General features: G+C 39.2%; 1 protein-coding gene and 1 long non-coding RNA gene across 2 annotated transcripts in view; one reads left to right on the forward strand and one right to left on the reverse strand.

Moving 5' to 3' along the window:
• Positions 1 to 1,014: 1,014 nt before the first annotated feature.
• COL25A1 (collagen type XXV alpha 1 chain) overlaps positions 1,015 to 27,911 on the reverse strand; it is a 411,800-nt gene continuing 384,903 nt past the window's right edge. The window contains exons 36-39 of the mRNA XM_075860518.1: positions 27,468 to 27,521; positions 20,242 to 20,328; positions 9,822 to 9,860; positions 1,015 to 8,021 (exon numbers count right to left, since the gene is read on the reverse strand). Of these exons, the coding sequence (XP_075716633.1) occupies positions 8,019 to 8,021; positions 9,822 to 9,860; positions 20,242 to 20,328; positions 27,468 to 27,521 (183 nt within the window). The 3' untranslated portion in view covers positions 1,015 to 8,018. The remainder of the gene's footprint in view (positions 8,022 to 9,821; positions 9,861 to 20,241; positions 20,329 to 27,467; positions 27,522 to 27,911) is intronic.
• On the forward strand, positions 25,208 to 27,784 carry LOC142756254 (uncharacterized). The gene is made up of 4 exons (XR_012883026.1): positions 25,208 to 25,284; positions 25,434 to 25,589; positions 26,087 to 26,189; positions 27,267 to 27,784. It is a non-coding gene; the product is annotated as an uncharacterized LOC142756254 (long non-coding RNA).

Genomic DNA, 27,911 nt, shown 5'->3' on the forward strand with positions numbered 1-27,911 from the left:
TGCCATTGTAATGAGATAATCTATGTTATTCACTTCACCTGTTAATAGTTTTAATGTTATAGCATTTTTGTTTATTTTACTATTTTTGTGTACTCCATGTTACAGATGCTGCCTTTCTGGAGCAGGCCATCAAAAATGCCCATTCTCAATACAAACATACTGAGAAAGAAGGAACAGTCGTGTGGAGGAGATTAATATTTTAATTACACACTTTTTACATTATGAAAAATAGGTCATACATAGTGTAAAAATAAATTTGAAGATCAACTTCTCACCATGAACAAGAAATTAAAAATAAAATACAAACATCCAACAACAAAAGTCAGTTCTATGGTGAGGAATAAGAAATTGAACCCATGTTTCTTTATTACAAATGAATACATGAGAAAAACAAACTGAATGAGTTCGACATAGAGAGACTTGAATAAAGGCAAATTTCTAAAAAAAAATGTATAGTCTCTTGTAAAAAACAAACAAAAAACAACAACACAAAAGACACAAACCCTCCTATATGTCAGGATGAGGTTACACACACAGATTTCACATAAACTAGCCCAATATCAATAGCTGGATGGTTGATCAGAGTTGACCATTCAGATTTTATTTTAGGATAGAACCAATTTTAGCACTGTTTTTTCATCATTTCCCATTCTAGCAGTGTAAAACCTTCCCAGACCCAATAGTTGAGTTGTCAGACTGGTTTTTACACGCTACACAATAAGGCTGGATTCACATGAGCATGTTCGGTCCGTAAAGGGTGGAACGTATTTCGGCCGCAAGTCTCGGACCGAACACACTGCAGGGAGCCGGGCTCCTAGCATCATAGATATGTACGACACTAGGAGTCCCTGCCTCTCCGTGGAACTACTGTCCCGTACTGAAAACATGATTACAGTACGGGACAGTTGTCCCGCAGCGAGGCAGGGACTCCTAGCGTCGTTCATAACTATGATGCTAGGAGCCCGGCTTCCTGCAGTGTGTTCGGTCCGGGACTTGCAGCCGAAATACGTTCCGTCCTTTACGTACCAAACATGCTCGTGTGAATCCAGCCTAATAGTGAAAGTCGACTGCGCTATTGATTCCGTCAAAAAACGGAAACCTTGCGGAACAGAGACAAACGGAAGCAATTAACAACGGAAACATTACCATTGAAATCAATGGTAAAGCTAACAGAAAGCTATGGCTTCAGTTTGCCTTTCAGTTGATTGGTTCCCCTGACAAAAAGGTCTGACGGAACCCATCAACGGAACCTAATGCTGATGTGAACACACCCTTAGTAGTTGAGATAAATTTTCTAGCAGATGAACACATTTCAATCAGATCAATAGTCCATTTCTACACATCTCTAGACCTTATTTACATGAACGTGTTAAACGTCCGTGGGACGGCCGTTGAAACAGCGGCGGTCCCACGGACCTTTGTAATTCAATGTGGCCGTTCACACAGTCGTTGTTTCACGGACCGTGTGAAGGGTCCGTGAGAAAATAGGACATGTCCTATTTTTTCACGCTTCACGCATCCCTCCATAGACTCTCATCTATGAGGGATGCGAGACACGTCCGAGATGCGCTACGCTCGTGTAAATAAAGCCTTATAGATTGACATTGGTCTGATTGATATGATAGACTAAAATCTGTATTTGTAAACCCAGTGAGTGCTGAAAGAACGTCATCCCCCCTTAATAGTTGTAACCATGAATAATAGAGATCTCAAGTCTAACAGCTATAATTGGATTACTTGGTAAAGTTTACAGCAGGAGTGCAGTGAGCTGACGGGAAAGTTGACAGTGGAGTCCACTCTAATAGGTTACTTAAACAAGTGCTCGTAGTGATGCAGTAGAAATCCGCACCACTACCTTGGAAGAAACCGTCACAAAATTTGCATGTGAATTGCTTCTTTTTTAAAGTCACAGTAGAAAAATGATCTTAGAACTACTATGGAAAACTGTGTTCATGGTTCTGGCTGTGAAAAACGCAATTGTCATTTTTACAGCCAATTTTTTATTGCTGTTGTTTCTCCACATTGAAATTAAGGGTATGTTCACACGCACTAATTACGGACGTAATTCGGGCGTTTTTGCCCCGAATTACGTCCGAAAATAGCGCCTCAATAGCGTTGACAAACATCTGCCCATTGAAAGCAATGGGCAGACGTTTGTCTGTTCACACGAGGCGTAATTTACGCGCCGCTGTCAAATGACGGCGCGTAAATAGACGCCCGCGTCAAAGAAGTGACCTGTCACTTCTTTGGCCGTAATTGGAGCCGTTATTCATTGACTCCAATGAATAGCAGCGCCAATTACGTCCGTAATGGATGCGGCGTTCAAGCGCCTGCACATGCCGTTACGGCTGAAATTACGGGGATGTTTTTCAGGCGGAAACATCCCCGTAATTTCAGCCGTTACGGACGCCCTCGTGTGAACATACCCTAAATCGGCAACAAAACCACAATTTGTAGGGCATGCTATGGTATGCTTTGAGCTGCATGCTTTAAAAACTGCCCTATTTTTTTCAACGCATTGTGTGAATGAGATTTCTAAAAATCCCATTCACTACAACTGTACAAAAAAATTCCATGTGAAGTGTATGTATGAGATAAGAAGGAAGGCTTTGCTTTTTTTCTTTTTAGAAATAGTGCCACTCTTGTTGATAGGCTGCATCTGGTATCACAACACTGTCCCATTCACTTTCATGAGGCTCAGTTGCAATACCAGATATAGCCCATGGCCAAGAATGGTATGGTTTCTGGGAAAAAAGCTAACTCTTTTTTCTAATCTCAGACAACCCCTTTAACATCCTATAAATAACTTTTTAAATTTAGCTGATCAAGTAACTGAGTTTCTCACATAAAATGACATCACCACACTGGGCACGGTGACATCACTAGTACCAGCCTGTGGGTCTATGTCACTCTGTCTACCTCTGGGTTACAGTCTTTCAAAGCAGGCAATATAATCTGCCTCAGTGTATGCTTTAGATTTTATAAAGCTATTTGCATCCAACGTTATTCCTTCATAGTACTATGGTCAATTTCCAATGTGACTGGTTACAACATCGACCCTTTCCACAATAGCAGCATAATGCTGAAAAGCACAGCCAAGTATAAGTGTCCTGCTGCATTCTGTAATACAAAATCAACTTAAACAATAAAACCAACAGTGTTTAAAAAAAAGGTACAAAAATCAAAAATAAACAAAATATGTATATCTGAACATAAGGAATAGGAATATACATACATCTTTCAAAAATGACAAAAATATACCACATTGTATACACTTAAACATTTCCAGTATATGTATCTGTCTCTGACTATGTTAACAAATGGTAACTCAGTAGCCTGCAACCTGTGGCGCTGATGTAAAACGACAACTCCCAACTTGCCTTGATACCCTAGGCTGTAGTAGTAGTTTTACAACAGTTGGAAGGCCGCATTTGGCAGAGTACTCTAAATAATAACAATTCAGAAACCCATCAAACAAAAAAGAAGTAAGGTCTATGGTATACAATGCTTTAGCGCTATTAATTAGTTCAAAAGAGCACCTTTAGGCGCCAACTGTTACTTCATTATGTGGCTGACACCATGTATAAGTAATATTATACTGTACACACTTCCTCTAGGATTATCGAGCAGGTCATACTATCTTGGTGGCATCTTTTAAGGAGCTTGTGGGAAGATAGTACAACAAATGTACAGCATGGATAATGGGTTCTCCTGCAGTTTATTATTAAAAATTAAATTGGCAATGATCGACTTTAGATGAAGCCCATGATTTGTCCATAACTGCACATTTCATGGGGCTAATTATTTAATATGAATTTGATCAATATGGACACTCATAAAACAAAACAATGAATACACATTTATTTCACCACTGAAGTATGTCTCCCCTAGTCATTTAGGATTTTGAAAATATTCGAGAAAAAAAAGTCTCTACAAACTATTGACATAATTTATGGTACTATTCTGCTAGCAAATTAGTAAGGATTATGATGGGTAATACCATCATTCCAGATGACTGCTTATAGTATTTCTACTTTTTTTTTTTCAACCAAAAGTTGAAAGGCCTGTGCCACTCCTGTCCATGTGCTGGGTCTGGTATTGATGTTCAGGCTCTGCTTTCTACAAAAACAGACCCTTTTTCATTTTTAGCTCAAATGATCCCTTAAACAATTGGTTATATATTAGTAAATCTGGTTGAAGTGTTTGACATCTTGTGAAACATACTCTTCAATTACAACCTTTTTAATTACTGATATATCTTGATCTGTATATTATACACTGTACAATGAGGAAGTATAGTCTTTATTATATCATTTTCACTTCAAGGCCTTAATAATACAAATGCTAGCTTATATGTGTGTGGGGCAGTAGAATCCAAGAATGAAGGGCAATGATATACTGTAGTTAATCATAGTAAAACATTTCGGGAGCCTATATCCTAGACGGCAATGGCTGATCATGTTATATCTGTCCATCTCGGATACTATTGTGTATAGACAAAGTAGATATATAGGTGTATATTGTCATGAAACTGTATCGGCAAATGAATAAAAGTTCTAAATGGGGAAACATTTTTTTGCTAGAAGTACAGATTTACATGGTTCATCAAAGCATTGACATTATGGACTTAACTCCAACATGAAGACCTAAGTCATAAGTACTGAACCCTGCTTTAGGTGATTTGGGATTCTGGCAACAGATTGACCTGTCATAAAACAGTTTTTTATCTATGGGGTTATATATGCAGAGATATGCATTGGTTTAAGGGGCAGCTCACAAAGGAGAAAAGCTTATTTGAATTTCATCAGAAGGTATGACTGCTGTTTGATAGCGTTTTACCTGTTTGTGGAAGACAATGTTATACCATGTCTTTGCAATCATATAGAATAAATTGTAATAAAAATCTTTAATTCTAACCTATTTTCTATAGCAAATGTTTATTTTACTGGATTTCTATTCTAAATTGCCTCCCAGTGCCTTCCCTTGTTGTGGAGAGAATTCTATCTGTATTAGATTCTTAACAGGTTTGCATACTCTTCTATATTTTTGAACCTGTCTAATATGTCCAATACAATATAGTTAGAGCAGAAGCATATTAATATCATGAACAGGGGAGTTTCTGAAATTGGTTTGTTCACCATATCCTTTTTTCAATGCTTTTTGATGGGCAGAAAAGTGTAGTCATTGGGATCTATTGTATCGGTCATGACTCCTGTAGACATAGAAGCCATGACGCCATTGTAAACAAAGCTGAAAATGCATCTAGCACAGGTGAAACTCCTGGGCCCCAATACAAAATCTTTACCAGGGCCCCCCACCAATCATGTGCCATTTAAAATACTGGTATCTACTTATTGGGCAGAGGGGGCACATTCTTGTGTATTGATCTTGAACTCATGCTCTATGAAGGTAATACTATATCAACTTTATCAATATTAATACAGCAATATTTATGGGAACAGCAACATTATATGTAAAGGGGCACATTGAGAAAGACAAGTTTATATCTTTGGCTAAACCATCGGTATGACTATATAGCAGAATATCACACATCATTAAACATAAGTAATCATTTACAATGTCTTCTATGAGACCTATTGTCACCATCACATCATTTTTCTAGCATATCTCCGGTATTTTCAAAAAATAATTTTGGGTCATAACAAATCCACACATGTTTCCCTCTAAACCATAATCTGGTCAAAACTACACTCATGTTCCAAAAAATCCAACACTAAACCTGCGTAAGGGTCAAAGAAGTCAAAACTATTCTGACAGAACCAAGATGACACAATATATGGACTATGTTTCCATAGAGCCATTATCCAGGGATATTTTCTTCTCTCTGTCTAACCGTCTTTCTTTAATAGATATACATATTATCACTTAATACAATTTGCGGGAACAATTTAATATTAGCTTGCCTGAAAACATCGGATCAATTTTCTCTCTGGACAATATGGTAACATGTTGCTAAGAATGTGTAAAGACCAGTCAGTATATTCATATATGTACCATTGTAAATCACTGAACTGCTAAATATTTAATGGTAGTAAAAATCTTAAATGCTAGAGAACACAAAAGATAGAAAAAACAAAATAGCCACCTAACTTCATTAACAATAAATATATGCTTTAGATGACATCTAATAATTTGGCTTGTGCCGGATAGACTGGTTCCCTTCAAAACACTTTTCAAACTGAAGTAAGAATTTCTAAAAATGGCAGCAGAAGATAAAAAATTATATGAAGAACATACATCAACGGCATCAATGTAGCCATACGGGAGGCAAAAGTTATGTGGATTATCTTGACTAGGAGATAGGGAAAATCCCTTATATACATGAATATAGTTATAGCAGCACAGAATACACTTTACATACTTTTACCATTACATCCTTGTCTTAATGTAAAGACAGTGATATAGTATTACAATAAATCATAGGAAATATGTTATCGCTACGTTGTTTGGTGCCACTTTGTAGAAATCAATCACTTCTTAGGGGCCATATTAAGTCTTTTTGTCATCATACAAAGATAATCCATTTTGTGCTTTAATGTGAGCATCACCCTAGTAGTTTCCAGACGCAGTGAAATAAGATCAGACTTGAACACACCGACTACTGACTCCTATATGGGAAATGCTCATTTGAAAACCCAGAGCCCCCAAATGAAAGTTTTTACTTTCAGTGAACACAATGATTTTTTTGTTCTTTTTTTTTTTTTAAGTAGAATAAAACCAAAAATAAACATTTTTTCTGTAACAAGTAGTTAGACAGAGATGAATAATATATTACATCTATAACTGTATAAGCAGCTATACTCTTAACCACATCCTATATTTGGAATATGCAGGGAAAGGAAGTCACACAGCAATGGCGTAACTGCTCTATGCACCACATCTAATTGCTTACGAAAGATCGAAGCGTTTGGCAAGGCTTCCGGAACAAGAGTACAACAATAGCAAAAATAAGGCATGTTTACAGAATATCAGCATGTTAGGCAGTGGCACATAGCAAAACCATTTGGCAATCCTAACACTGTGTAATAAACTTATGTAGCACATTTCTTGAATGTAATAAAGACATTCTAATAAAAATAACAAAAAAACATGAACACAATATAGAATCTGATCCTGTCAAACAGGAAGTTGAAACTTGTGGGTATCAAACTCTTGTCATACAATTATGTATGGAAGATCTCCGCAACTGCTTCTGAGAAACTGCATGATGAAGGACTGTTCTGTATAAGTACAAGATGATTCCTTTAGTGGAGTTTCTCCATTACCACAGGCCTAAGCCTTTTACACGACTCAACTCCAAACTTTGTTGGATCTCAGGGACATATTCAGTAGCCATCATATGCCCATCTTCTACTTCCTGGGGGGCCTTGGGTAGCATGGAATGAAAAGATGCTGAAGACAATCAGGACCTTTATGCCTCAGTAGAAGAATGACTAGCCAGGTAGGAGATTTAACATCGACTGATGGATCTCCGAATTTGAGCAAAGTTACTTTTATGTCATCCTTATCTCTTCCTTGCTATAAGCCATGGCGTCACTCCCTTAAAATTGGATGAAAGTCAGATTTTAAGAGTTCTAGTTAAGCAGCCATATAGAGAAATCGTTCAGCTTGTGAAGTTCAACCACACAGCAAACTCTTAGACACGATTCATGCAAACTATTAGTCTGTACACACATGTTAAACGTTACACAAGTCACTGGTGCTATTTGGCATGTGCAGAGAAATGTAATGGACATTGTGTATCCGGTGAATTGATCCGAGATGATCATCGAGTCTATGTAAATATGTCTACAAGTAAAGCAATAAGAACAGGTATGTCTTCAGTTCTGGAGATTCCGACAGCAGCGATGACTACTGCCAAATAGCTTGTGCAAGTGGGTAAAATATGGACTTATGGACAAGTAGAAGAAGGTATATGTAAACATATGAAATCATCTTGTCTCTATAAATACAAAGTTTGGATTATATACAACTTCATGCTCGCATGGTTAGATTTGTCACTGCAAAGAGAAATAAAAAATCAGCTGTTAGTAGATGTATCATGCCATTACACTGAAAATGTGGCTGTCTGTTATTCACTTCAATGACCCCTACCAGTTAACTGTGTGAACCTTTAGATATATATTTAATATTTTCTACAGCACACTCATTGTTTTACATCTCTGGTCACATGTGTTACCGGAAATTCTGGCATTATGAATTTTATTTTACCTACAGGATTCATCCGGTGGATTAAATAACGTTATATTTTAATAGTTCTGACTTTTACAGACCCGGTGATACCAATTATGTTTATTTTTTTTTACATTACTTAAGGGGAAAAATAAGAAGAGGTTTTATTTTAACTTTTAAGGTTTTTATCTATATTTTGAAAACTTTATTAAACTTATTTTGACATTTATTTTAGTCCCACTAAGAGAATTCAACAAGCGATCTTTTTGTGCTTTTTTTTGTTCCTCTATTAAGGCTTAATAGGAGTACTAACATGGTAGATCTGGGGGCCAACATTAGGTCCCTGGCTGCCATGACAACCCATCTGCACCCCGCATTTAAGTCACGGGGAGAGGGGGTTGATGGGATACCTGAGGGGGGTTCCCCTATATTAAGCGGCTTAGATGCCACAATCGCTATTGACTGCAGTATCTAAGTGGTTAAACGGACGGGATCAGAATTATCTTTGATAAGTCGTTAGAGCAAGGTGTCAGCTTTAATATACGGAGCGGGCAATGTGACGTACATATGCAGTGCTTGGTTGTAAATGGGTTAAGTAGCAATGTAACCATATTTTGTGGTACCAGTAATATCTCAAATAAATATTTCCAACTCTCTTTGAAATGTCCCTGCTAGTGGCCTCTAGATTCCTCTTGGTGAGATGTTTCTAAAAAAAAACTAGTTAGGGTTGTCACTATATACATTCAGTTTCTGCTATAGAATTGGAGTTTTCTCTCTACTAGTCAGCTTATGTTCTATATAAAATATCAGTCATATAATAGTGGCAGAATTAGAAGTTGTTTTCTGTATTAAGAACATCAGCATTCTCATGCCAGGAAAGTGTCATATTCTATAGCGATTGCATATTGAGACATGTCCTTTAACGTAATGAGGAAATGAAGAAACATTGTTCTCCTGTTATACACAGCAATCCCATGCCTGAACGAAAGTATTTTTAGAAACATTTGTGCATTTTACATATGTGAATACTTTAAAGCTAGGGTTAGTCAGAGACTTGTGGTGCCACCTGTCTGGCAGAATGTTGCTTGTGCTGCATGATGTGACATTTATGAGATTTGCTATAGACCGTTGCATGCAATTTTCATTGTTTACATTGATTTCCATGAAAACGAGAGTTGCATCACAATAGTTACTGTGTCAAATCCATATTGCAACTTCATTCTTAGGAATGCATTAGTGCAAGTCTTCTTGTAACCTTAATGTATAATGTTTAGTCTGCCATCCAGGGTTGCCAAACGTCTGTAAATTCCAAGATAGTCCATAAAAATAGGAAACTTTTTTTTCCAGATTCGATAAACCAAAAATTGATGCCTCTGTGATTTTTCTTTTAATCTGGAGGAGCTTATGTAGGTTAATATGATTGTAATTATAACCAGTTATCCAGAAATAAGAAAAAATCAGTTTGGCAACGCTGTTCCTATCCCCCAATATTAGCTGCTCGAAATACCATAAAATAAATCATGCAATTTACTTGTTTATTTTTATTAACAATATCACAATAAATAAGACATGGTTATCTTTAAGTATATATGTCTCCCATCTTTAGTGTTAGACTAGGAGATTCTCACCTTCTGCCAGCAGCCAGGCATTGGAAGTCCATCTGGTCCCTGTTTAAGCATACAAGTATACAATAGATGTCAAGATTACACATGATGCATACATGATAAAAAGACGACTCATCACATGAAGATAACTCATATAGCATAAAACGTACAAGTAAAAAGTTGCTTATTCCACATGAAAGATATATTGTTTTATGTACTAATGAATGACTTCACTGCTTTTCCAATATTTCATCATAAAGAAGCAGCTCTAATTATCTTATAATGTTGCACATTATACATTTTTATATATATATATATATATATATATATATATATATATATATATATATATACATACACACATACATACATATATATATATATATATATATACATACACACATACACTATATGAACAAAAGTATTGGGACACACCCCTTAACCACTGAATGTGTTTTGTTCAGTCCCATTGCCACAGGTGTATAAAACCCAGCACCTAGCCATGCAGTCGCCTTTACAAACATTTGTGAAAGAATGGGTCGTTCTAAAGAGCTCACTGAATTCCAGCGCGGTACTGAATAGGATGCCACCATTGCAAAAAGTCAGTTCCTGAATTTTTTTTCCTCGTAGATATTCGACACTCAACTGTGAGTGGCATTATTGCAAAGTGGAATCGTTCAGGAACCATAGCAACTCAGCCACGAAGTGGCAGACCACGTGAAGTTACACAGAGGGGTCGCAGAGTGCTGAGGTGCATAGTGCATAAAAGTCGTCAATACTCTGTTGACAATAACTGCAGAGTTCCAAACCTCCTCTGGCGTTAACATCCACACAAAAACTGTCCTCCGGAAGCTTCATGGTATGGGTTTCCATGGCCGAGCAGCTGCATGCAAGCCTAACATAACCAAGCACAATGGCAAGCGTGGGATGGAGTGGTGTAAAGCACTCCGCCAGTGGACTATGGAGCAGTGGAAACGTGCTCTGTGAACTAAATAATCACGCTTCTCTATCTGGCAGTCTGATGGATGATTCTGGGTTTGGCAAATTCCAGGAAAACGTTACTTGCCTGACTGCATTGTGCCAACTAGGGATGCACGGTGCATCGAAACTTCGATACTGTTTCGATACTGTGCATCCCCAAACGGTTCGATACCGCTATTTCCTGTATTTCGATACTTAGCTGCACAGCCGCACAGCTAAGTATAGTAATACATGACTGTATGGGAGCGCGGCTGCGGCTGTGTTATTCAGCCACAGCCCCGCTCCTGAGTCCTGACATATGCGCGCGGGGTCAGCATCATGTGATGCGGCCGGCACTGCACTAATGATCTGCGGCACTGAAGACAGAACATGGCGGGCGCGCTACAAAACACCCCCATGTTCTGTCCTCAGTGCCTGCGCTCATTAGTGCAGCGCCGGCCGCATCACCTCATGCTGACCGCGCGCGCACTTCCTGTCAGGAGCGGGGCAATGGCTGTATTACACAGCCGCAGCCCCGCTCTATAACGGCGGAGATCAGAGAAACCGCTCATCTCCGCCATTATTCCCCTGAATGCTGCGATCACAGCTGACAGCAGCATTCAGGAGAAAATGAGAAGGGGGGATGCCCCTGGATCGCGTCACAGGGTATTCCTGTGACGCGATCGAGGGCCATACCATATATGGGCAGACAGCCCAGGGTCTATTGACGGACCCCAGGGCTGTCTTACCATATCTCTTGTTGTTAGGACATACTGAGGTATGTCCTAACAACTGCCTGTGTGCTATCTGTCCACAGTCTAATGTACTGGCACATATCTGATATATGTCTGTGTGCTATCCGTCCACAGGCTAATGTACTGGCACATATCCGATATATGCCAGTACATTAAAGTTTAAAAATAAAGTAAAAACAAAGTATTGTTAAATTTAAAAAAAAATACACATTCATTTTTTTTTACAATAAACATTAAAATAAGTCTCAATACATAAAATACACATTCAGTAATGGCGCGCACAACAATGTTTTTGCATCATTTGTGAGGTGTACGCTGTAAAAAAATGAAATAAACACTGCTTTCTATCACTTATTAATGTGAGGCGCGAGGTGCGATGAATTTAACCTCCATGTTCTTCACATTAATAGTAATTAACCCCATCATGTACCTCGCACATTAACCCATTATGACTGAGAAATATGATGGGGTTAATTACTATTAATGTGAGGCGCATTCAAAATTAATCACACGTCGCGCCTCACATCAGAAAACGGAAGAACTTTTTTTTTTTTATTACTGTTGGCAAAGTATCGAAATTGGTATCGAAATCGCAATACTAAACGAAGTATCGGTATCGAAGTCCAAATTCTGGTATCGTGACATCCCTAGTGCCAACTGTAAAGTTTGGTGGAGGAGGGATAATACTATGGGGTTGTTTTTCAGGGGTTTGCCTGGGTCCCTTAGTTCCAGTGAAGGGAAAACTTAATGCTACAGCATACCAAAAATTTTGAGACAATTGTATGCTTCTAACTTTGTGGGAATAGTTTGGGGAAGTCACTTTTCTGTTCCAGCATTACTATGCCCCAGTGCATAAAGCAAGGTCCATAAAGGCATGGTTGGGTAAGTTTGGTGTGGAAGAACTTGACTGGCCCACACAGAGCCCTGACCTCAACCCCATCATACACCTTTGGGAGGAACTAGAACAGACCCAGGACCTCTCGTCCAACATCAGTGTCTGACCTCACAAATGTTCTTCTGCATGAATGCCCAAAAATTCACACAGACACTACAAAATCTTGTAAAAAGCCTTTTTAGAAGAGTGGTCCCCACTATATAGCTAATAAACCTTCCAAAGCCATATTAATGGCTACGGATTTAGAATAGGATGTTCTGAAAGCTCCTGTAGGCTTAATGTGTAAGTGCCCCAATACGCTTGTTCATATAGTATAATATATATACATACACACACACACACACACACATATATATATATATATATATACATATATATATATATATATATATATATATATATATATAATATGTAATATGCTTCCCTTTTAGATTTGATCTGTCAGCGTTGCTTGGGTCCCCAGTGGTATCTTGATGTCATAGCAGGGTGATTAGGACACAGTACTGATATGTTGTCCATAGTGATGTCACCACTGCAGTCAGCGACTGACTGCCGTGGTCATGTGTGCACGGACATAATGTCTTTACACTTCTATGACAACAAGAAGTGGTGAGGGAATGGCCCCAAAATGTACACATACCTACTAGATGATATCCTTTACAAGCAACAGAATAACTGCGAGATGAATGCTTCTTCTCTGTTTCTCTCTTTGTTGCATTTATCTTTATATTTATCTTTATCTATATATATATATATGTATACTAACGGTCAAACGTTTTATAACACATACATTTTTCCAGTTATTTTTTACATTAGCTCAGTTCTAGTACAGCAAATAATTTGAAATGGTCCAGAGGTTCAAAAGTAAGTTAAAAACATAAAAATAATAAAATTTTTAACCTCAAACGCAACGATAGTCTGAATTTCAGTTGTTAACCAAAGGGCTTTTTTCACGGAAGACATCAAGGACACCTGCTCTGCAGCACAGGAAGCAAATTATTGTTAACCAGTGTTGGAACATACTGCATTACAACACCCTGTAGGGCAGGATTTGGACAGTTTTGCTCTTGAGGACAGAGCACATTGATATCATAATGGCAAGAAAAAGGCAATTAACACAAGAAGACAGACAGACAGTTATAAACCTTAGAAGTGTAGGTCTGTCCTACTGAGAAATTGCTAAGAAAGCCAAGGTGGCAGTCGGTACAGTTTTCTATACCATTAAAAGGCACTTGGAAACTGGTGGAAACTCTGACAGGAAGAGGTCTGGCAGACCAAAGGCCACTACAAAATCAGATGACAAGTTTTTGAGAGTCAACAGTTTGCGTGATCAGTGCCTAACAGCACAATATCTGCAAGCCCAGCTGAATGTAGCAAAAAATAAACAAGTTTTCATTTCAACTGTGAAGAAAAGACTTCTATCTGCAGGTTTGACAGGCTGAGTTTCAATAAGAAAGCCACTTGCCTGGGCTAAGCTGCGCCTCCAGTGGACTACTGAAAAGTGGAAGAAGGTCTTATGGATTGATGAATCAAAATTTGGCATCTTTGATACATCACGCAGGGTTTTTGTACGTCGTCGAGTACGTGGAATGATGCTTCCTCAGTGTGTGACACTAACTGTCAAACATAGAGGAGGAAGCGTGATGATCTGGGGCTCTTTTGCTGGATCCAGAGTTGGCAACTTGCACAGGGTTACTGGCACACTAGAGAAAAAGGGCCACCACAGCATTTTGATGCGCCATGCAAAACCCTCTGGTAAAGGCCTACTTGGTCAGGGGTTCATGTTACAGCAAGACAATGGTCCAAAATATATTTCTAGGTTATGTCAGAACTACCTAAGAAGACAAGAAGAAGCAGGTAGGCTTCAAAGAATAGAATGGCCTGCAAAGTCTCCAGACTAAGGGTATGTTCACACGCTGAGAGGCATTTACGTGTGAAAAGACAGACTGTTTACAGCTGCCTCGTTTCACACGTAAATGCTCCTCCTCGTAATTTACGAGGCGTCTGTGACGCTCGTAAATCTTGAGCCGTGCTTCATTGAGTTTAATGAAGAATGGCTCAAATTACGTGGCAAAGAAGTGCCCTGCACTTCTTTGCCGAGGCAGTCAATTTACGCGTCGTCGTTTGACAGCTGTCAAACGACGACGCGTAAATGACAGGTCGTCTGCACAATACGTCGGCAAACCCATTCAAATGAATGGGCAGATGTTTGCCGACGTATTGCAGCCCTATTTTCAGGCATAAAACGAGGCATAATACGCCTCGTTTACGCCTGAAAATAGGTCGTGTGAACCCAGCCTAAAACCCCATTGAGCTTGTTTGAAATGAACTGGACAGAAGGGTGAAAGCAAAGCAACCTACAAGTGCAGCACATTTGCAACAACGTTGGGAAGAAATTTCTGAACAATATCTGAATGCAATTGTAGAAAGAAAGCCTCGATTGTGTAAAGCTGTTCTATCAGCGAGAGGTTGCTACTGTGAAGAGTCAAAAATCTAGATTTAATGTGTTGAAACAAAATGAATCCATTATTTTTATTCATCTTAACTTGTTTATTTCTTCTGTGATTTCATTTCAAAGTACATTTGAGACATTAAACTGTGTAACTATTAATAAAAACTGGAAAAATTGAGGTGTTCTAAAACTTTTGACCGGTAGTGTATTTATATACATATATATAGATTCATCATAATGAAAACATTTAACATGGTTGGCTATAATTTATCAAAAGGCTCTATAGGCAACCGTGGGTAATTCCATTTCCCTGGTTTTTCCCTCACTTCCAGTATTACATGATCTTTTGCATTAATTCAAAGCTACTATGAAATATATTTTCTTTTTCATAACCATACCAATCTCATAAGTAAAATATATTAGAAAGTAACGTTTATAGTAATATTACCTAGGGGCATTGTTGTGATTTATGATGAAATACTTTATGTGGCAGAATGTTGTGCTAATCTTAGTGCATTACTTCATCATTATTTTATATTTTCTGTAGAGTTCTTCTGATTGCATGCACTCATACAGCGGATATACACATATTATTCCAATTAAACCAATTTTTTACGAATACCTGACTGATTTTATGAACTGGAAACTAGAAATGAACAGTCATTTCTACCTGGAGTTTGCAATGTGAGATTAAAAATATACCTGCCATTATTATCCATTATTCATTATGTTTGACGCACACTTTAAGAATGCTTAGCTAGTAAGTTATAATGTGGTCTAAGGCCCCATGCACACAACCATATTTTCATCTTTCTGTAAATACTCTCCGTAAATACAGATCCGTAGCCATTCGTATTTTATCTAAATATACGCAAGTGTCCGTAAATACGGTCTGTATTGCATCCGTATTTGATCTGTATATACGGATCTGTAAAGAAAACAAAAGAGAGAGGCTGCTAATGATGTCACCAACATGTTGCATAGGAACGTTTCCGTAAATATGGACGGTTGACGGATGCACATCCGTAGCTGTCCGTATTTACGGAAGCGCCCATAGGCTTCTATGGGAGAGTCCGTGCCGTAATTACTGACAAGAATAAGACAGGTTCTATATTTTTTTCAGCACGGACGCCCATCTGTAAAAATACTGAAAGGTGTCCATGGCCAATAGAAGTAAATGGGTCGGTAGTTACGGTCGTGTGCATGGAGCCTAAGACCCACATTTCCATGGTTTGAGGGGGGGACATTAATCATTTTTGTTCTTATTGTGCATACTAAATGGCAACAGAATACCATATTCGCAGTTATATTTTAAAGCATCACCCCAAAATAAAAATATAAAGCTTTGTGTAGTAGTATATGCAGCTATCTTGGTCCCCTACACAGGGTGAAAACCACTTGGCATCATGATATCCTAAGCAATTGTGACCAAGCTTTTTTGCATGTAATAAAGGAAAAGCTGTGTACCAACCCCTATGTTCACTATATCAGATGCATTAGTGTGACTACAGCAGCTGCCAGGGAACATAATTTATTTTGTGGGTTAGACCAAGGGTGGTTTTATTTTATCTTGCATAAAATCTGCTCCATTCGTTTTAGTGAACTGTAAAAGTAGACTTTAAAGTGTACCTAACTTATCAGGTGACTTTTCAGAATAAACTGTCTTATGTGTGTACATGAGGAATAACACTATTGCGGGCTATTATATGACTTGTATATGCCTTTATTTAGTAGTTTTCCTCTCTGCAGGCTCTGTCTCTAAGGGCGCGTTCAGATGTGGCAGAATTTTTCCGCAGCAAATGCTGGTGCAGATTTGTGGCAATTACGCAACGAATCTGCACCAACATTTGCATATTTGACAGGTAATTCAGACTTTGCAGAAAACACAGCGGACTTGCCACAGATTTCAGTTTTTGCACTGCAAACGCTGAAATACGCAGTGAAATTTCGCTTCTTCTCCGCAACAGACAGTGCATGCTGCAGACTGAAAATTCTGCACCGCAGCCTACGGTCCACAGCGGAGTTTTCCGCAACGTCTGAACTAACTTTCCAAAAAATGTATAGAAACAAATGTAAAAGACGGCCGCTGGAGAATTCCACACCAATTCCGCCACGTCTGAACGTGCCCTAATTCTCAGTTGTCTCTGAGATAGTGGGCCGAGCCTAACGACTATTATGTCTTCTATGCATAGCACACAGAGAAAAGGAGAGTTCTGCTCTCTTATCAATATCGATCACATATATAAAAGCTGCAGCAGCATGGAGGAGATTACACAGCAGTAATGAGCGGAGTAGCTGAGAAACTAACACTGGGGTGACATAGAAAGCTTACCATCACGTCTGTGTGTTTCTCTCTGCTCCTACTTCCTCCCCCTGCTTACCCCTCCCACGTACAAAGACTTAGGCCTCATTCCCACGACAGGGTTTCCCGGCCGGGTGCCAGCCGTTCATAAATCGGCCGGCACCCAGCTGCATTAGGAATAATAGACCCCTAATGGGGCTATTCACACGACCGATTTTTTGACGGCCGGGTAATCCGGCCGTCAAAAAATAGGACATGCTCTATCTTCGGCCGGGTACCCGGCCGCCCGGCTCCCATAGAAGTCTATGGGGCCGGGTAATACACGGCCATCACCGGGATGTGTGATGGCCGGGTTTTCCGGCGCTTGCGCTCTATCTCCTCCTCCTCACAGCGCAGAGTGCATGTGAGGAGGAGGAGTTGATGCCATTCGGACGAATGGCATCGCTGTACACTGTGTGGCAGGGCAGGGGTGTACAGCAGGTGGAAGGGAGCGTTGCGCTGGCTCCTTTCCCCTGCTTGTTTTAAAAGCGCCCTGGCCCGGCGACACCTTCCATGGCGCCGCTAGCAGCTGCTAGCGACGCCACTATAGCAGAGCAATTTAGCTCCTTGAAGGAGCGGAATCCCCGTGTTTTCGGGGATTCCGCTCCTGGACAGAGCGCTTGATGTCTCTGTCCATATCTGGGCAGTGACATCAGGGGAAACTCCTGAAGCGGAATCCCCGAACACATGGGGATTCCCCTTCAGGAGTTGCCGCTGATGTCACTGTCCAGATCTGCCCGGCCCGGCACGGATGCAAAACTTTATGCAAACCGGCCGGGCAAAATGGCCGATTTTACCGGCCGGCACTCGGGCGGGACCCGGTCGTGTGAATCCCGCCTTAAATGCAGCGTGTTTGTTTGCTGACTCACACTCTCTCTGTTCCCTCCTCCTGCTACCCCCACCCCCTCCTCTCCATAGAATTGTGTAACAGTCTGTAAGAGAAACACCCACTCCCCCACCTTCTGTAGCTTCAATTATGCTCTTCAGCCAGGGATGGACAGTGCTAGACAATAGGGGGTGGACAGCTCATTACAGGAAGGGAGATACTTAGAGGCAGTAACACACAGAATTTGCATATATAAAACAAGTAAATTTTAACAGTAAGTAAATTACAAAGTTGTTTTATGTCAGGTATACTATTTGATTAGCATAAGTTGCTTGAAAAATTATTGTCCATTTAATTGGGCGGTCCCCAGCGTTCAGTGTCAATCTCAGTCATAGACAATGTGCCCTGGGGACTGCTCACTTGACAGTCTACTAATACAGGTGAAAGAAACTAACAGGGCCGATTGCAGAAGATTGTGGTTGCTAGCAGGAAAAAGAAAAACAAAACAGCGCTGCACTCAACGCTACAGCGGCTGGTAATCTCTCCAACTTGTTTTATATGTTACATTTGTGACAGGTTCTCTTTAATGCAGAACTGCACTTCAGTGTACTGTCATCTATGTGAGAAGGACCCATCCCTAACTTTGCTATTGTCCCTTTTTCTAGTTAAGCCCCTATAAAATTCCATTACTGTAGAGATCAGGATACCTTAGAAATAGCTGAACAGACTATTAAAAGATTACACAAGAAGACATTTTAGGGGCTTATATTTCCTGGGAATTTTTATTTTATTTTAAGGTGAAATGCATTTTAAGATAACTGTTGTAAATACTATATGAAACGGAATTCTGCATTCTCCAGATATAAATGACATATTGTAAAGACAAAATAACAGATGTTTTATGCAATATGCATGCTTCATTTTTCCCCAGCATAACAATTTCTGTATAATGCAAAACTGAGAATGCAATTGTCTTCAGACCCTGTTTCTTTTCCTTCAAGGCATATTTTAGTCTCCGTTCACACTAGAGTCATGGCTTTAGCCATTACTGAAGCTCTGAAAGTTATGATGGAGATGCTAACAGTAGTGTGAACAGATTCTAAAACACAACTTTTTTTTGAGCTTGGTGACTATTGTTTTTTTTTCTTCTAGAAATAAAATAACCATGTTTGCCATATTGGTACAAGGAAAGGGATTTCTAGTATCATTTTAGTATGGGCAGGATTTTAGATTCATGCTGAGTTTAGGAGAGGAAGCTGTGAAGAAAACTACAGGGAACGTCAAGTAAGTTTCACAGGGAGTCTAAGCCATTATAAAGGGTGTGTAGAGAAAGGACTGGGCTGCAGGCTATTACATCACTACATAGATTACCTATTTGTTTTCTGATAAAGGACTGTCCAGTAGGCAGTCACAAGCTGCTAAGGTAAGCTCTTTATAGTGGTTATCCACATTTTACTACAGGGTTATGTGTGTCTGTGTAGGCGAACCCGCCAATGTATGATTGCTTGAAAAATATTCTGAGGAAAAATACAATGGAAGGACATACAGTGTGAGCACTTACATGGGTTAACAGTTGGATAGGAAATACTCAATTAGTCAAGTGATAATAACTTGATCCATGCAAATACATGCAGATATTTTCCAATGCAAATAGCCCAAGTGTGGTCTTTGCACGGTGACTAGACAAGGATTCACATGCAGGGAAGGATAGGAAAGAGAAATACTGTACCAATTGGCAAGGGGCATCCAGCCCATCCAGGCCAGGCTGACCTGGTTCCCCTTTTTCCCCCTTTAATCCACGGAAACCCTGTTTGTAAAAATTAACTTGCAATGTTACTGATCAAGAAAAACCTTTAAAATGAAGCCTGTTGTAAACCAAAGCAAAGGGAGAAAAATAAAGGAAAGAGCAAACATTCACGTACCACCATGATCTCCAACAGTAAGAAATTCAAATTTTACCTGTGTCCATATTTTCTAAAGTTACCATTATTTGCAATATTAAACTGTCAACTTTACCTTATTTTTTTCGTTCTTTCACTAATCATAGGCATGCTTTCATACATGCAACAAGTTGGAATTTGTGAAACCACAAAAAATTAATTAGGCATCTTATAGAGCGACTCAATAAAGAATTTTGCATTGGTGGGTTTTTTAAGGTTTACTCTTTCCGACACATTAGATTTCATCGCATGATTACTGGATATCTGAGACATACCAACGGGCAAGGTGCATCTAATCCAGGGGCACCCTGTTCTCCTTTCTCCCCTTTAGGCCCTTTTTTGCCTTTCTTTCCCTTTTCCCCCTGTGAATACAATGGTTTATAAAAAAAAACAAAATGTATAAAAAAATGTCAGCAGATGAGGGGTTTGAAGGAACATTTACCAAGATGTTGTGCCTGTTATGTTTGCTGTAATGAAAATACAACGAGCCTGTATTTTATGTGAGCACAAAGAAAAATATACTGCATTATAATTATGTTTACATGAATAACATGTTAAGGCATATGCCCTACAGAAATGTTTGTCTCAGAGAATTTACTTAAAAATAAGTCTATAAACTGCCAGCATCACGAGTTGTGTTTTTCAATGTAGTTTCCCATAAGTAGATAGAGCAGACTACTGGTGCTCAAAATTGCCCTTATTTGTCCTTATCCTAGGCATATATAGACAACAAAAACGCTGACCAACCACATGATCAGTATATCAGACGGACATCTTGCCATCTGTACATTGTTTTAGATCCACATATTAAAAGGAAAAATGTACCCTGAATGAATCTTATCACATGTCATATTAATATTGAAAAAATCTGGACTCCTATAAGTTTCCAAAATGAAACATAAAATTTATTTTCTCTTAATCTTCTCTTTTCCTTTGATCCTATTAACCCCTACTCCTCATAATCCTTTGTCCGGCTCTAAGACAACTGTCTGCTGAAGGAGCCTCCCGCTTCTGCCCTGTCTGTAGTAGGACACATAGATCGTTAAGCCCTGGCCTGTTGTTAAGCCATGCCCCTTCGCCAAATATCGGCCAAAAATGGAACTGGTCAGCAGCGACCCCCCCCCACATTCACACACACCTAAAATTTAACCTAATAAAATGTAACATAACTATATATAATAGTACCGCTAAACAACCATAAGTTGAGACCCCGAACCAGACCAAAATAAAATAGTCAGACCCCAGACAAGACCCCTAAATAAATTCAGACCCCAGACCAGACCTCTAAATAAATTCAGACCCCAGACCAAACCCCTAAATTTCTCAGACTCCAGACCAGACCCCTTAAAAAAATTCAGACCCAGACCGCTATATTAATCAGACTCCAGACCAGACCCCTAAATAAATTCAGACCCCAGACCATACCCCCAAATAATCAGATCTCAGACTGAACCCCATAAATTAATAAGACCTTAGACCAGACCCCTAATTAAACTCAGACCCCAGACTAGAACCCTAAATTATTCAGACCGATGAGTTAATCACAGCTCAGACCAGACCCATAAATATATTCAGAACTCAGACCCTTAAATTAATTAATCAGACCACAAACCAGCCCAAACAGTGTGAACAAGTTTATATCCTGTTTATTTTTATCATTCATTTCTAGGTTTAGTCTTCCTTTAAAGTTACTATGACATGTTACATGCCATGAGTTCAGTTCTGGCTGGATTTCTTCTTTTATTTTGAATACATTTTATTCAATTTTTTCAAATAACACTCATAAACCATTTCTTGGTCTCCCAAACATGTTGTATACAATTAACAAAGTTACAATACTTTATCTATAACACAACTTCCCCCCTCCCCTCCCTTCCCTTCCATTCCCTGGGTCTGCTGTCCTTTCCCCCACAATCTTTTCTAAAAATGTCAATATCTTTCAATACATACGGTATATAGTTCTCTAGTTTCCACGTCTGAGAACAATTTATTAATCATTCCCCTCCATTTTATTCCCACTCTCCTACTTTCCCTTTCAGCCAAAGCTCTCCATTCTAAATATATTGCGATTTCAATATGGCAGGGAAGGGGGTCATATTTGGAACATCGGGACCATTTTAACAGTATAACTTTTTCTGCCACCAATAAAGCCAAGTTTATGAACTGTTTTAGGAATTTATCTTTAACAATTTTAATATTATGGAATAAACACGTCCACTCCCAATACTTTCTATTTCCTGGGGACACTTCCAGAAGGACAATATCAGATCCACCCTTTTCCAACCACATTTGGGGCATTACAACTTAACATTCGGGATGTTAAATGCTCTATATGCTCTGGAGATTTGCTTCCAATGCATCTGTCTCCATAATTCCTCTTCTACACCTTCTTCATTTGCTTCCAACCCTCTATCATTTTTTCTCCTATTTCCTCCACTTCATCAGTGGATTTCAAATCTCCTTTCCATTGGCTAGTATCAAATTATTTTTCCCATCTTTTTTTAAATTTGGATTTCTTCTTTAATATTCAAAGTATAACTATATTACGCCATCATCCACCTGGTAGTTTGGTGTGCGTGACATACTAGGTACACTTTCTTATCAAGAAAATATAGTAAATATACACTCAGATTCTCACTTTATGCAACTTTGACTTAGTTAATTCTTCTAGAAATGCTTCTAATAATGCAAGTTAAAAGGTAATCCTATGATGACAAAAGTAAATGTCCTTCATACCCATCAATAGGCTGTGAAATCTGATAAAAGCAGAAAATGGTATTCATTACCAAGGAAAAGAGGGTGAGGCCACAAAATTAGTAGAACGATGGATAACAGTCAAGGAAAGACTTTTGAGGTCACTGTGCATTTTAGACACAGATTTGGCAGCGTAATAAGAACTGTTAAATCCAGGGTTGACAGTGCAAAGTTATCCACCAAATAAACCAGTTAGGTTCAGGGAAAGGAAAGCTTTAAGGGAAAAAGTAAGCAAGTAAAGTTATAGGAAAGTACATAGGGTGAAGGAGGAGAAGGGAATGCACCGCTGGAAAGGAAACATAAAACAAGACATTAAAACATTCTTGATCATTTAGTGATAAATGAAGATGGCTTATGATAAAATAAAGCAAAATGAAAGAAATTAAATAATTTAACAGAAAATAAAAGTCGTAACATCAGGTAGTATTGTTAGAAGTATACTATGTTATTAAAAAATTAAACCAGACCATATCTTTTCCTGTGTGCCAACAACAGCTTGAACTATCAGTATGTTTTTGGAGTGTGAGAGAAAACTGGAATACCTGGAGTAAACCTTAGCACACACAGGGAGGTCAAACAAACTGCATGCAGAACTCAGGACATCATTCTAAACATTCGCTCTAGCCATGTCAAAACCAAACTGTTGAGTCACCCACATACATGACTAGAACTTTATTTTTAGTCTGATGTTAATATTATAAGCATCTGATTTTTACCATGTAGTCAAGTTTTTAAAGTTTGACTAAACATAGTCCAACATGCTTTACACTACACTGTTTTAACATGGGAGCCAACCGGCGACATATGCAATTGTAAGTTGGATACGTTGAAGCTTTGCGTTCCGTGCATAAATCGTGAGATTTACACACCAAACATAAAAAAAAATGTGAACATGAAAATTAAATGTCAACAGAGCCTGATTGGTAGCTACCAAGCCACTAGGGATGATTTACTTCACTCAGAGGCGTAGCTAGGGGAGGGTGTACCCAAGTTCAGTTAAGATTGAGGGGAGGGGGGGCACCAAGGTTCTGCACATTTGGTTTTTTGTGCAGTTTTTGATGCAAATCGCCACAAAAACCTCTGGCGCAAATGTGTGCACGACCTGCAGAAGGACCAGCACACATAAGATCACTTGACCATATGTGTGCAGGGCCTGTTACTTTTGGAGGACCAGCACACATAAGATCACATGACCATATGTGTGCAGGTTCTGAAGCCAGAGTGTAGAGTAGCAAGACACCACAGGAGGAGAGTGTGAGCTGCTATATAAGTGTCTGTGGTCTAATCTTTGGTCTGTATTTATGGGGTATCGGGTCTGTTTTAGGGGGTCTCGTCTGGGTTTTTTTTAGGGGGTCTGGTCTGGGGTCTGTATTAGTTTAGGAGACCTGGTCTGGGTTCTGTATTTAGGAGTTCTTGTCTGGGGTCTTTATTAGTCTAGCAGGTCTGGTCTTGGTCTGTATTTATGGTGTCCGATCTGGGGTCTGCATAAGTTTAGGGGGTTCTGGTCTGGACTCTGTATTTATTTGTGTCGCTATAAAGGCTCAGCTGATGCACCAGCTGCCCAACTGGCACACTTACAAATGCCTGGAAGCTACAGCATCAGCTGCTTTATTAAACGGACAAATCAGCCTCTGTCTGTTTTAGAAAGCAGCTGATTCGGCTCGGCCTGGTGCATGTACAAGAGAACCGCCCTCCAGCATTTCTCTGATGAGTCCTCTTACCCAGCCCGGATGTCTATGCAGCAGTTTGGCTTGCAATATATATATATATATATATATATATATATATATATATAAAAAGACCTGTAACACCTACATCCAGGTTTACGTTTATAATGGAAACCACTGAACAGTGTGTAATATATAAAAACTTTTTGTATTGTTGCTTAGGGTAAATACAACGATGTACAAAAAAAATTATGTTGCATTTATTTGTGGTGGGGGATAGTGAGTTTCTGGTGTGGGGTGCCAAACTAAACCTTTGCCCCGGGTGAAGAAAAGCCTTACTACGCCTCCAACTTCACTGCTGTCAGTTTCCAGAGTCAGTGATCAAAAACCTACACAACTACATATATTTTTGTCCCCTTTGGACAATCCCTTTATGTTAGAAGGTTTCCCTGATAATAAGCTGATCAAAGGGTGTCCTGCTGCTGTGTGCCCAACTATTATCGGGGGGTTGTTAAAAACGGATTTCCTACCAAACAACCCCTCTAAAGGGAACCTGACACTGAATTTATGCTGCCCTCTCTTAAGGCAGCATAAAGTAGTGACAGACACACTGATGTCAGTGGTCTGTCACTCATATGTAATAGTTTGGTGATTTAGGAGAACTAACATTTTGAATATTGCAGCGTGATGCGAGCGCTAGAAGGAAAAAGTCCAGCATATTCATGAGATGCTGCTCCCCCCCGCCCAGCCAGCCGCCAATGTTTGACAGCTTTCGCCCTATACCTGTGCGTAGGGAGAAAGCTGTAAATCATTACCGGCTAAGCGCGGGAGCAGCAGCTCATGATTACGCTGTACTCCTTAATCCCAGCACTCGCATTGCGTTGCAATTTTCAAAATGTGAGTTATTCTAAATCCCTAAACTATCAGCCAAGAGTGACAGACCGCTGAAATCAGTGTTTCTGTTAAAGCTTTATGCTGCTCTCAGAGCAGTGACAGGTTCCCTTTCTAGCATGCAGCAGTGTCAATGATTATTTCTGTTTTTGCAGTCAGTAGACAACAACATATACAAGTAAATATATTGGGACTCATGGATGAGGACTGCCCTGCTGTGATGAGATGTATGAAGCAGTCATCATTCAATCATTTCTTCTCTGAGTGGAATTTCGCTAGACAGACCTGGCATAACTACATTACATTTTCTGGTATGAGATTTAATTTAGGAGCTTGATATATTTAGAAGATTCGTATAACAAGCTGTGCATGCCCCCCCCCCCCCTTCATTTAAAAGAAAATTAAGAAACTATTTGCTGTTGATGGGACAGTTAGAAATATATATTTTCTCCTGACCACCTTTATTCAGAGTGTTTTTGGGCCTAAAACCCTCTGATTTCAGCTGTTATATCACAAAGTGTCTTGGTTACAACACCTAAAGACAGTATTTATACAAATGGAAGGTCAATAATACATTTATCTGCCAAAGGTGTACAATAGAGTAATGCCAGTACAATGCCCGCTTATTAATGTTAGTCCTGGAATGATTACATCAGCAAATAAAAAAAAGTTGCCTCCAAGTATTCTTATTTCTTTTCTGCTCTCATCTTTTATTGCCGAGTACTGTTTGACAGAGACGATTTAATTAAATTAAAGTATAGTTGTTTTATATTGTCTTGTAATTGTAATCAATGTCTGATTTTTCTAGTGATAGAAGATTTATTGGGCATGGAGTACTCAATCTGATTAGATAGTAGTGAGAGTACGGACATCTGCCTTACTGTGGCAGGACCCTTCATATTTCATTACAGGTAATAAAAATATTAATTGTATCTACGATATGGTATAGGTTTTAAAAGGGGGTTTTCCGAGGTCCGAATGCATTTCCTGTGCTGTGCAGGAGATAAAAATATTTTAAATATACTCACAATCTTAAAAATAACTGTTTCCACCACCATTGTCTGCTGCTTGCCCTGCTGCCAGTCCTCTTGGTAGTGATGTCAGCAGGGTAGTGCCATAATTCACTGCTATAGTCATGTGGCATCTAAATGAACTAGACGAGTGGCAGTAGGGGAAGCAGTAGGTCACTGCTTTTTATTTCCTGACATTCTGCACAGTAAACGGGTTTTCCAAAATCCACCCAGCAAGGAGTATTCTCACCACAGAAAGTGATAGCATATTGCTGCCGAGACCCCCACGTATCCTGAGAATGAAGCAGAGCTGCGGCCCTGTTGCCCAGCACTGCAGTGCTTTCATTCTCAGGATCGGTGGCGGACCTGGCAGTCAGACCCTGACTGATCAGAAAGTGAGGGCATTACCTAGCGATATCACTTTCTGTAATGAGAAAACCCCTTTAACGATAATATGATATTTTACTAAAAAAAAGAATACATATTAACTATGTATAATTTACTGTAGAGCCTTCATTGCCCTATTCACCTAGATGCGTTCATCATGAAAAGATAACATTTATGCCTCATCATTTAAAAAAAAGAAAGAAAAAAATATATACGCATATTGTAGGACAAAAAAACAAACCCAGCTTGGTAACCATACACTGGTGCTATTATATTCCCAGAACCAACGTTCAGCTATGTGCAGCTCTTAACTATATCATTACAAACAGAGCTGGACTGAATGACACGTCTTGCATTTTATATATCTAAATAACACCCTTTATCACCCCAGCCCATCTGACCATTGCTAGAATTATCCAGTTGCCAGGGCGGGCCTGGATACAGATTTAGAAGGAGAAGCCTTTTTTGCCCTCAGCCTGTCACGGTGTATGTTGTTGATTATTTTTTTCATGGAAAGTCAATTTGTGAATATCGTAATAAAACAATTTGTTCTTTGTGAAGTTTACTGATAGCAATAATTGCTTATCCCAGTAGCTCTGTCAATAAGCAGAAATGACTAAGTAACCATCCCAGCTTGGGTAAGGGAAAAGTTCTAAGTGCAATGCTCATAGTCCAAGCTATCGCTGGTGTTTGGCACACAGGAAAAAGATTGGATTTATGGAACCTATGATAAAGCCAAGAAAACTCAAGGACTCGCTTGCAATGTTAACATCCACATCACATTTTGGTCACCTTTTCTCCCCTTTCTCCTGGATCTCCTTTCTCTCCTCGAGGACCAGGAAAACCCTGAAACAATATACAAAATGGCCTTGTCTGACTGTTTGCACTGGATACATTTTACGGAGCTAGAGATCTATTTTCTGCAAATGATGCACAGCACAGTGTGGAAGCCTAACTAAGGATTTATGGGACTGTTCTTTTTAGATTTGTGACATTCCCTTTTGTTTCTCTTCTATTTTGTTATATATATATGCTGCCCCTCATTTTATATTGGTACAGCAAGTCCACTAGGCTATCAAGCTAAGCCTGATCTATTGACTACTTTGTATTCAGTGTCTCAAAGTATAAAAATAAAGTTTAAAGTTATTTTAGAATATACTATAGCTGTGTATTTTTTAACTGATTTTATCTGTTAAAAATAATAAAAACAAACACAAAGAAAGGGAAAAAAAAACA

Source organism: Rhinoderma darwinii, chromosome 1, assembly GCF_050947455.1.
Source record: "Rhinoderma darwinii isolate aRhiDar2 chromosome 1, aRhiDar2.hap1, whole genome shotgun sequence".
Taxonomy (NCBI): Eukaryota; Metazoa; Chordata; class Amphibia; order Anura; family Rhinodermatidae; genus Rhinoderma; species Rhinoderma darwinii.